The sequence below is a fragment of the Mauremys mutica genome, chromosome 5 (genome assembly GCF_020497125.1).
Source record: "Mauremys mutica isolate MM-2020 ecotype Southern chromosome 5, ASM2049712v1, whole genome shotgun sequence".
NCBI lineage: Eukaryota > Metazoa > Chordata > Testudines > Geoemydidae > Mauremys > Mauremys mutica.
In genome coordinates, this window is record NC_059076.1 from 123,169,648 (window position 1) to 123,181,929 (window position 12,282).

Sequence of the window (12,282 nt, forward strand, 5' to 3'; positions counted from 1 at the left end):
TGCAATGCAGACTGCAGTAAAAAACTTGTGTTTGCAAGTAATCTGAGAAACCGTGTCTTGAACACCACAGAGCAACTCCAATTTTCCTAATTTAAGTTCAAAGCATCATTTCTTATGATAACTACATTTTAGGTAAGAAGCTGAGTCATAATTCTGAATTTTAAAGCACAATATAATACATTTAAAAAATATATTTAAGTGCTCTAAAGAAAGAGAGGGAGACTAAGGCCTTGTCTACACTACAAGACTATTTCGAATCTACTTAAGTCGAATTTGTGGATTCAACCTTATGAAGTCGAATTTGTGTATCCACAGTAAATACACTAATTCGAATTTCTGAGTCCACAATAACGGGGCTGGCGTCGACTTTGGAAGCGGTGCACTGTGGGAAGCTATCCCACAGTTCCCGCAGTCCCCGCTGCCCATTGGAATGCTGGGTAGAGCCCCCAATGCCTCCTGGGGGGAAAATGTGTCGAGGGTGCTTTTGGGTAACTGTTGTCATTGAACCGTCAATCACGCCCTCCCTCCCTGAAAGCTCCGGCGGGAAATCTGTTCGCGCCCTTCTCTTGTCAGTTACAGCGCGTACGCCACAGCACTGCGAGCATGGAGCCCGCTGCGATCATCGCTGCACTTATGGCCGTTGTCAACTCCTCGCACCTTATCGTCCACCTCTTCCACAGTCAGCTGCTGAGAAATCGGGCGAGGAGGCTCCGGCAGCGCGGTGAGGACAGGAATTCACAGAGTGGCGCAGACCTCTCACAAAGCAGGGTACACCGCGCCGTGGAGATCATGGTGGCAATGGGTCAAGTTCATGGTGTGGAACGGCGATTCTGGGCCCGGGAAACAAGCACGGACTGGTGGGACTGCATAGTGCTGCAGGTCTGGGATGAATCACAGTGGCTGCGAAACTTCAGGATGCGTAAGGGCACTTTCCTTGAACTCTGTGACTTGCTGTCCCCTGCCCTGAAGCGCCAGGACACCCGGATGCGAGCAGCCCTGAGTGTGCAGAAGCGAGAGGCCATAGTCCTCTGGAAACTTGCCACGCCAGACAGCTACCGGTCAGTAGCGAACCACTTTGGCGTGGGCAAATCTACCGTGGGGGTTGCTGTGATTGAAGTAGCCCACGCAATCGTTGAGCAACTGCTCTCAAAGGTAGTGACTCTCGGAAACGTCCAGGACATCATAGATGGCTTCGCCGCGATGGGATTCCCAAACTGCGGTGGGGCTATAGATGGGACTCACATCCCTATCCTGGCACCAGCCCACCAGGCCAGCGAGTACATTAACCGAAAGGGCTACTTTTCAATGGTGCTGCAAGCACTGGTAGACCATAGGGGACGTTTTACCAACATCTTCGTTGGGTGGGCGGGCAAGGTTCATGACGCGCGTGTGTTCAGGAACTCTGGTCTGTTTAAACGCCTCCAGGCAGGTACTTTCTTCCCGGACCACAAAATAACGGTTGGGGATGTGCAGATGCCTACAGTGATCCTCGGGGACCCAGCCTACCCGCTAATGCCCTGGCTCATGAAGCCCTATACAGGCGCCTTGGACAGAGAGAAGGAACTCTTCAACTACCGTCTGAGCAAGTGCAGAATGGTGGTGGAGTGTGCTTTCGGACGTCTCAAGGGGAGATGGCGGAGCTTACTGACTCGCTCGGACATCAGCGAAAAGAATATCCCCGTAGTTATTGCTGCTTGCTGTGTGCTACACAATCTCTGTGAGAGCAAGGGCGAGACCTTTTTGTCCGGATGGGAGGTTGAGGCAAATCGCCTGGCTGCAGTTTACGCTCAGCCAGACACCCGTGCCGAGAGAATATCCCAGCGGGAAGCGCTGTGTATCCAGGAGGCTTTGAAAGCAAGTTTCCTCGGAGAGCAGGGTAACCTATGACTCTCCACTTGCTTTCAAGAGAAACTGACCCTGGGCCTGTGTCTGTATGTGTCGATTTCAATCTGCGGTTACATACCCCGTTCTCCAAGTTTCCCCCACTTCCAAAGCACGTTTTAAAGCAAATTAATTGTTACGCTCATTATTAATAAATCTTTGTTTTACTTTGCATTTCTGTTCAGGTGTTGAAATATGGACGCATACTGTGCTGGGCACGGTGTGCACTGATGTAGACCGCTTGTTCCATAGAGGAATGACATCCTCCTGCTCCTACATAGGTCTCTGGGGTGGGGGACGGTTGCAAGTGGTTGTGCATGAAGGGGAGGGATTGCAGGAAGGGGTGGGTTTGCAGGAAGGGGCGGGTTTGCAGGAAGGGGCGAGTGGTGCCTTCTTTGGATAGGGGTTTGGATGACGGCAGTGGGCTGCGGGTTTGGGCGTAGGAAGGGGTGAGGGGTTTGGGGGAAGGGTGAGTATCTGTCCGTGGATGAGGGCTCTTGTTGGGGCTCAGGGCAGCGGAGAGGCTTGTTGCTACGGTGGAAGTGCATGGTAAGGGCAGCGTGCCTTAACATTAAGGGGGTGGCAGGCGCTAGGACCCTGGACAAGCATACACATCACAGAATGACCCGGGGCAGCATACACCACACAGAGTGACCCTGGTGCCTACTGACTGCAGTGTGTGTGTGCCCTGCAGTTGATCATGCCCCCAAGTCTGTACCCTGGTAATGTAGGCTATACCGTGCAATTATAAATCCCCTCCCCCCCCCCATACACAAAAAAATCCTCTGACACGAAAGACGTGACCGAAACAGTGAATAACAGCAAACAGCTTTTAATAATCTAATACACAGTGGGGGGATGAAACTTGGATTTGGGACTGGGTGAGCCTGTAAGGGAAGCACTTCTACAAATTTATAGCGTGAGAGGTGTGTGGTACATTAGCGCTATGCAGTGGTGCAGTGACAGTTCTCACAGCCCCTACCGCCCCTCCGTCTTGTACTTTTGGGTGAGGGGGGGGCAGGACTTCTTGGCGGGGGAGGGCGGTTGCAGATACACTGCAGGGGGGCTCTGTCCTCCTGCCTGCGGTCCTGCAGAACATCAACAAGGCGCCGGAGCGTGTCCGTTTGCTCCCTCATTAGGCCAAGCAGCGTTTGAGTCGCCTGCTGGTCTTCCTGCCGCCACCTATCCTCCCGTTCGATGTGTGTGCGATGCTGTTGACATAGGGTCTCCCTCCACTGTCTCTGCTCTGCCGCCTCGGCTCTGGAGCAGGCCATCAGTTCCGCGAACATCTCGTCCCTAGTCTTTTTCTTTCGCCGCCTAATCTGCACCAGCCTCTGCGAGGGGGATGCCGGGGCAGTCCGGGAAAGAGCCGAAGATGTGTGATGGGAAAAGTAACTGATTTCCTTGAACAGATACATGTTTGCGAACAGTGAACACAGTCTAGTCAGTTTCTCTGAACAAGACCATACAGGGCAACAAGTCTCACGAGATCTCAGGACAAGTTCGAGATTTCGGAATACACTCTCATTGGCTGCGGCATTGCACAGGAGAGCGGACAAGTGGGGAGAGACAGCTGAATCCGTCTAGCAGACAGTCCTGGTAAGCCTTACAGTACATTCTGCTTATCAGTTAATGGATAGCTGTGCCCTCCCGCTAAAGGCAATCTGGAAATCATATACTCTGACCCTTTTCCAGCCACTCCCGCCAGTGCACGGGAAAGATCAATGTATGCTTTTCCTATGTGGCCTACAACACGTGGCTGTTAAGCGAGCGTCATTGTTATGCAAAGTAAAAGTCAACCATTCACAACAGTAACAATACACTAATTGCCCTAATTAGATGCAGCATTTCATGAACGAGATCACCCTGATGCGGGTCCCTCGGAGTCACAAAGAGCGGATGCTAAGGGAAGCCCTGCAGAGACCAGGACCATATGCGGCCATGCTTGTGGAGGCGATGATTCCCATCTACATAAGGATGTCCTGGCGCGGAAGAGTGTGCTTCCACGGAGCACCCAACAAGGCACCTCTCCCCAGGAACCTCCTGCGGAGGCTTTTCGAGGACCTAAATGAGACCTTTCTTGAATTGTCCCTGGAGGATTATTGTTCAATCCCTATATGTGTGGACCTACTTTTCATATAGTTTTTCATTGAAAATTTTATATATAGTATTTCTATTTTTTTATACCTGTTTTATAAAAAATAAATGTTTACATGTTTATAGCACTTACCGCCTGATCCTTCCCCTGATTCAGAGTCCGGGTTAACGGCCGGGGAGGGTTGGTAGGGGATCTCTGTGAGGGTGATGAAGAGATCCTGGCTGTCAGGGAAAGCGGTATTGTGTTGGCTGTCGCCTGCGCCGTCCTCCACAGACCCTTCCTCATCTTCCACATCGGCGAACATCGAGGAGGAACTGTCCAGGTTCACTATGCCATCCACTGAGTCCACGGTCACTGGTGGGGCAGTGGTGGCAGACCCACCTAGAATGGCATGCAGTGCCTCGTAGAAGCGGCATGTCTGGGGCTGGGCTCCGGAGCGTCCGTTTGCCGCTCTGACTTTTTGGTAGCCTTGTCTCAGGTCCTTGATTTTCACGCGGCACTGCATTGCATCCCGGCTGTATCCTTTCTCTATCATTGCTTTGGAGACCTTCTCGAAGGTCTTTGCATTCCGCTTGTTGGAGCGCAGCTCCGACAGCACAGACTCCTCGCCCCACACACCGATCAGATCCAGGACTTCCCGGTCTGTCCATGCTGGGGACCTCGTTCTATTCTTGGATTGGCCGGACTCCTCTGCTGGAGAGCTCTGCATTGTTGCAGGTGCTGCGGAGCTCGCCCTGATGTCCAGCCAGGACGTCAGATTCAAAGTGCCCAGACAGGAAAAGGAATTCAAATTTTCCCGGGGCATTTCCTGTGTGGCTGGTCAGAGAATCCAAGCTCCGACTGCTGTCCAGAGCGTCAACAGAGTGGTGCAGTGTGGGATAGCTCCCGGAGCTACTAAGTTCGATTTGCATCCACACCTAGCCTAATTCGAGCTAGCCATGTCGAATTTAGCGTTACTCCACCTGTCGGGGTAGAGTACCAAATTCGAACTAAAGAGCCCTCTAGTTCGAATTAAATGGCTTCCTGGTGTGGACGGTCGAGCGGTTAGTTCGAATTAATGCTGCTAAATTCGATTTAAAGTCCTAGTGTAGACCAGGCCTAAGGACTTAAAAATCTTACATGGATCACAATTAGAGATGGGATTTCTGGTCTCAACCTAGACTACAAAACATGGTTTTACTCCAATTATCTATAGAAAAAGTTGTTTTAATCAGGGAATTAAGTTATTTCTATGAATTCTAACTTGAAAAACAAAATTTCTACACCAATAGTCTAGCTAAACCAGCTTTATCTTTCCTAAGTGTATGTTTACATTCTTCCATCCCTTCCCAAAGTTTCTAAAATTATTCACAAAAAAAATACAGATTTGCTTCCTCATTTTAAAAATAAAATAGGCTTAAAATGTTGCATTCTTGTTTGCTCTATATCGTGCAAGCAGCAGCTATAATGATGATGTGTACACTAGAACGTCCATCCAGGAAATTTAACCGTACTGAGGTTATGATCTTAGTTAAATTAGCTGGCATTACATAAAGCTAGACAGGACCACACACATACATACTTAGAAAGGTTTCCCTTAATCTAAACTTTTTAATATTTATAAATACTTTATATATATATTCTATACACAGTACCCACATATAGCATTATACTCACAACAATCAAGGTTATTTATGTCATGTTTCCACTGTGAACTCTGTTTTCAGGGGCTTGCAAATTGGAAATAAAATTCAATCCAGGCAGAAAAAGTGGTACAAGATCTCAGCCCACAAGCTAAATAGCAAATTTTTTTGTTTGGGCTTCTAATTGGGAGTAAAGAGGCATAGGTGAGTGAGGAAATGAATAAAAAATGTGAAAAAAATCCATTGGGCCATTTTAATTTTTATGAATGTAAAAAATAATTCTCTCCAATGATTAATCTCTACATAAGGATTAAATGTTTTTGTTATTTTGAGAAAGAAAAATAAGACTAATATTAAGTTATTTTAAAAATGACGTTACTCATCAATGAGCAACAAATTCTAATTGTCAGAATATTCACAAATGTACATGGCGCATTTTGGCAGGGTCATAAATTAGACTGCAAGTTAAACTTAATTTCACAGCTGCATATTAGTCTAATGATGGAGTCACTTCAATTAAAAAGATTGAAAGGAAATTCAACACACAAAAACCTTACTCCAGAAGACCATTTATTTCAATGTGTGAAGCTAAATTGTCTGTATTTGAAAAACTGCATCTCTGGTACGGTGCTAAACTCCAGAAGTTTGTACAATGTGTTTATACAATGCAGAATATTGTAATGCTCAACTCTGTCAACAAAATGACTTGAAACATGTCAAAGGGATGTCATTAAGGAATGAGCCAATGACATATTTGAAGATTTTAAAAATTAAATTAAATTGGGAGTTCAAGAAAAAAAATCAGAAAAGTTAACTTATGAATAAACTTAATTTTCACTCAATAGCACACACGCGCACACACAAAAAAAAAGCTTTCCTGGCCAAATAAACTCACCTTTGGGCAGTAACATTTTCGGACGTAAGTGTGACAGATATGGCATTTTTCTGCAGTATCCTTGATACACCTTATTGAATTAAGTTTATACATCTTTGGGGTCCATTATTTTAAATGAATGATTTATGTATTATCATGGGCCAGGAATGTATGTAATGTCTGGAATGAGGAGATGTGACAGATGTGAGACCTGGGGGTACAAAGGACTATGTTGCATAATATGCCAGATAATAATGGTCTTTTGGAACAAAAAGTGTTGAATGCAAATTCCTGGTTATGCAAAACCCAGCCTTTTGAAGCAACGCCCTTAAGAAGTGGACTATCGTTTGCTGATCACCTGTTATATGAGGCCAAGATCTGATGACCAAGTAGCATCAAGGAAAGACTGAACTATTCGTGGTAGTTCTTATTCTGAATCTGAGACAGTTATGAACTTATAACGATGGGGTGAACCCAGCTGTGGGTTCTGAAGGACTGACTCCTATGAGAGCCTAAGGCTGGAGTTGGGGCAACCTCTTGTAAGCTTTTTAGCATGTATGCAGGTTCTTTTTTGTTTTTAATGTGCTTTATTTGTAATGGTTTCACCTTAAGTATAAAATGTGCTTGAATAGAAAGAGCTGTGTGGTAACTTGTAACTATAGAAATTATGCTGTTAGTGGCTTCTGGAGAGAAAGCAAAGCACAGTGGCCACAATGGAGGCAGGGAACTGTGCAGCCTGGAAAAAACCCTGGTCAGGAGGGAGGGACATGTGGGTCTCTTCCCAAGAGCTGTGGAGCTATGAGACTAGAGTGGGTGTCCTCAAGGGACCATGGAGGTGGAATACAGGTGCAGTTGCCCTGAACAGTGACAATAAGTACCTAAAAATGGTAGTTTGTAATAGAAGTTCCTTCTCAGTCAGAACTTTTGCACTACTAGTCCTACAATAAAAATGCTGGTATTATTGTTATATTATAGCTGTAATGATTTTCTTGTAGGAAATACAAATGCCTTGCTAATGGACAGTAATATGACATCCAGCAAGTTAAAATATTCCCAACTAATAAAGGGGGAAGCAAGGGTCCTAGAGACAGACAACATAAATCTGATATTTTCCATATCTTACTTGGAAATACTAACTTGGGCAATTTAGATCTTTTAACAATGATAGTAATGTTATTTAAATTAAGTATTTGAAATTAAGAAGTTTTTGCTAATGCATTTGTGCCTTTTTAAAATGGAATACTATTTTTCCAAAAGGAGTTTAAATTTAGTCATGGAATGAAATATGAATTTAAACATCAGAATTATTGATAAGGCATTATACTTGGTGCTAACAAGTATTCAATGAACCCTGGTGGAGGACTTGTGCTCCCTAGCTAGGAAATTTATTTACAACTCAAAAAAACCTCACTTGTTTTGTTTTCAGTCAGGATTTAAGATTGTCCTTAGTTTACTAAATCTAAATTGGATGTTAAGCAATGCTTCTTAAACTGGATTTTTGAGAATAAAGACAAAAAAGTTTTAAAAAGTTTGGGCTTGATGTATTAACTTGAACAAACCTGTCCTAGTTTATAGCCCATGTTTCCCATTTCTCGCTCAGTATTGATCTGCAGTAAAAGCTTTTCATGGCTGATAAGACCACCTAAAATAAAAAGACAAAGGACTTTTTAAACAAATGCCCAATAAACCTGAAAACTACTTTTTTTCTACATTATTTGTTCAGAATAGTGTATATGGTAATTCCTGTAATTGTTTTTTCTATCACATATAAAAGTTACTTTTTTCAGCAAGCAGCCATCATTTCATTCACTGCAGGACTGAAGAATTATTGGTATAAATGACCATTGCGCACACACCTGTGGTAGCAGGAGAAAGTGATGGAACAGGGTCCCATGCTTGATAAAAATGGTGCGTGGCAATATTATCCCTCTTAGATATCATTGCTTGGATTTCTTGTTCCACAATTCCTCTGATAACACTTAACTTTCTCCCAAACCTGAAAGTGCAGAAGAAAGCACATTAATGGCTTAAGATGTTTTTTCCAGCATTTGCCTATAAAATTAAGTATGAAAATTACTAGTTTACTATCCTAGCTGCATATTCACTTAATTGTTTTTAAACAAGTCTGAAATTTTGCCTGAGCTTAAGGTTTACTGTGATATTTAGGGTTCCTTCCATATTTAGCTTAGAAAAACATGAAGAGCTTTCTCATCGGACAACTGCTCTGCCAACAAAAGAGATGTAGCTATATTTAAAAGTAAATGTACTCATAGTGTAGTGTTTCATTTTGGGGTTTACAAAATATAACGTGTGTATGTATATATACACACATATACATCTATATTATACACCACATGTCTATATTAGTGCTGTTAACAGAATAAGCTATCTTGTGCATAACTCTACATCAAGCCATCAATATACATTCATGTGCTTTCAGAACAGGTGAAATAATACCTGGTATCCAGAACTTTTAAAGCTTTATTGCGGGGCTGCTGTTCCAAGCAGCTAATTGCTGGATTGCCTGCAACTGGTATTGTCATTGCACTCAGCACCAAGGAGGTTATGGCTTGTACTGCAAGAACATTAATTTGGGTCCTCTCTGTGTCTTCCTGTAAAGTGAACATACTCTATGTGAAAGTGAAAATGGAAAATCGTAAGCTCCACCAAAACCAATGTAACATATCGCTTGATGCTACAGATGCTCTCTCAATACTTCCGTGGAAAGCAACACCCTAAAGACTCTGGCAATGTTTCTGGTGAGAGTGTAGATTTCTTCCTGACCAGAACTTTGGCCACCACATCAATCTATGTTGTTGTTTGTATGACGCCTCATATTCTTTGGGAACTAAATATAATTATAAGTATTTAACCTACAATCTCGTGATAGAGATTTTTTAATATTTTCAGAACCATCCACTTACTTTCATGTTGCGTCTAAGTTCAGATGGATCCATTCCCAAGTTTTTGTGATCACTTTTTAGATACTGATTAAGTTGCAATAATATAATCCATCATAACTAAATGATATACATTTATGCTCAAGTCAATAACTACTGTGACAAATATGACAATTTTCTGCAATATCCTTGTCAAACCTTATTGAATTATGTGAAATCTTACTGTATTAAGTTTATATATCACTGTGGGCCAAGGATTGTATGCAATTTCGTGGGGGAGGAGACCACAGCCCTCCAGGAACTAAGAACAGTGTGTGTGGGAGTGATTAAGCAAATTCACTCAGGCTATAACACTTGCTAAGAGGGACCACAACCTGGGGAGACTTGCATATACCAGTTACAACTGGATTCTCTAAAGACCAGCTGGCCAGAAAAGGACTTGTATAAATGAATTTAAATTGATTTAGGGCAGTCTTTCTGATCCTGCAAATGGACAGGACCTTCTGGCCAAAGGGAGGGCCCCAAGCCTTAGAGAAGGGTTGGAAGGACTGACAGCAAACAGAACCCTGGTTGGAGATTGGGGAAGAGGGGTGATCTCTGGTAAGCTTATTAGCTAGCAATTGTGAAGGTTCTTTTATTGTTTTTAACATTTGCTCTGTAATGCTTTCACCTTAAGAAAACTGTTTCTTAAGACATTAACAATTTTTCCAAATTTTGCTGTATTCAGCAATCTTTTCCATTCTATACATTTATCTTAGATACTCATTTCTTCAATTTAAAAAAAAATATGTCTCCCATTGCCATAGTATCAGAGCATCCCCAATCTTTAATGTATTTACCGTCTGTGAAGTAGGTAAACATGCCGCCATTTTATAGACGGGAACTGAGGCACGGAGAGACCACATGACTTGTCCGAGATCACAAAGGAAGTCTGTGGTGGGCAGCAAATTGAACTTAGATCACCCAAAGTCCCAGGCTAGTGACCTAGCCACTGGCCCATCCTTTCTCCCCATTCTGCCTGCACCAACCTTTCCTAATTCATTCATATTTATTCTTTTTAGTTTACATTTATTTTCCAATAAGTTGTTTGCATTGCAGCACTTTGTAAATGTTCAATTTCAATAACCTGCTGCAGTAAAACATATTTAAGGATCTTATTGATACAATACTTTCAAGCTGCCTGCAAGTGCAGGGAGATGGACCACATAGCGGGTTTCTCCATCTATGACGTCTATGGGTTAGTTCAGGATACAACAGCAACAGTGACTGGGCTACATTACACATCCTGCTCACTTTGTGATATAAATCTTACAACAAACAGTATTGTATCAAGCTACTTTTTAACACTAAAACAGGAATAGAAAATATCATGTGTAATCTGACCAAATTATTGTTGCTGTTGGAACCTTAATTAGTTCATTTCCTGAGTTTGATTATAAAGATGCAGCCTTTTTCTGATGCAATAATAGGTTTCTTGTAATCTTTTGGTGATTTCTGCCTGAGCTTAATAAAATTAAGCATCTGTATTACCATAATTAGGGTTTGAAGTGTACTTCTTTCATTTATCTGTAACTCAAAAATGGTTGAATTTTTTCCTCAAACTTTCCAAAACCATTTACCTACAGGCAGAGACTTTAGCCGAGAAGGTAAATGTTAATTATAAAGGAAGTCATCTTGCAGTATTACAGTAGGCAAGGGTCTGCCTAACAGAGTTAAATTACCAATAAGGAAAAGCATTTATACTACATAAACATGTCACTGAATGGCTTTACCTCTTGTTGACTTTCTTCTTGGTCCATTACAATTGGTTGAGTTACAAGCACACCAAGGAGAGTAGCCCAGGTTTCTTCAAACTGGGTACGGCTAGTCCACCCTATGAACATATTCAAAGATATAAGGCTATTTACTACTTCAATGCAACTATAAACTAGCTTTTATTACAAATGTGGAACAGCATTTTAAAATGAGATGTAATGTCCACAGAAATAATTTCACACTGGTTCCCTTTCAATTTAAGTCATTTTTATAACTGTTGTAACTTAAGTTTGTTCAATTCTATTTTAAAAAATGTCAATCTCTTACCTAAACTGGATTCTGAACATGCGTACGTAAATGATCCTATTCTGATTTGTTTTTCAGACACAACTCTAGTTTTTGATTTTATAGTTTAAAAGCAATAAAACCTCAATGAACAAAAATTTGAGAACAGGGTTTTCATAATAAATACTAAAAGGCATCCAAAATTGTCCATTTCTGCAGGGTAGAAATGTCTAGAGGGTCCCAAATGACCCTAAAAAAATATATAGCTCTCAGTGGAAGCTCATTCCCAGAAGAAGAGGGGTTTTTTTTAAACACAATTCAAATAATGCAAAGGTTTCCCAAATAGATCCCTGACTACTAAAGTTTACATATAAAATTAATAAAATATGAGAACATTCTTCCAACTCAGCGTATAGAGTGATCAAACAGGATACAGACTTAAATCATAAATCAATCAAATACATCTTCTTCTGTGATGTGTTATCCCAACAATGGTCTTTTGTAAGTACACGGAGAATTCTATGTTGCAGCCTTCCAAATCTCATTTGGTGGGAAAGACCCATTCATTTTACTTACTGCCTCCATTGCTCTTTTTAATGAGCCTTGTGTGATATTATCTGATTAAAATATGACTATGTAGATCATTGTAGCTACCACTGCTATATAATTTCAACAAATCTTGTACAAAGTATGTGAAGTAAGGTGTCTATGGAAAGGTTATGATTTGCTGAATGTGATTATGCTATTTGTATGCACGTATCATATTTGTATCTGAAGTTATGAATATTAACTATGTACCTGTATTTCAAATGTTTGTTCCTGTGATAACACCCACAAGGTATTTAAGCTGCACATCTTGAAGGGACT

At 42.1% G+C, this 12,282-nt stretch overlaps 1 protein-coding gene across 1 annotated transcript in view; it reads right to left on the bottom strand.

Moving 5' to 3' along the window:
* HTT (huntingtin) overlaps positions 1-12,282 on the bottom strand; it is a 195,771-nt gene that overhangs the window by 34,112 nt on the left and 149,377 nt on the right. The window contains exons 54-57 of the mRNA XM_045017515.1: positions 11,148-11,248; positions 8,933-9,087; positions 8,332-8,471; positions 8,035-8,117 (exon numbers count right to left, since the gene is read on the bottom strand). Of these exons, the coding sequence (XP_044873450.1) occupies positions 8,035-8,117; positions 8,332-8,471; positions 8,933-9,087; positions 11,148-11,248 (479 nt within the window). The remainder of the gene's footprint in view (positions 1-8,034; positions 8,118-8,331; positions 8,472-8,932; positions 9,088-11,147; positions 11,249-12,282) is intronic.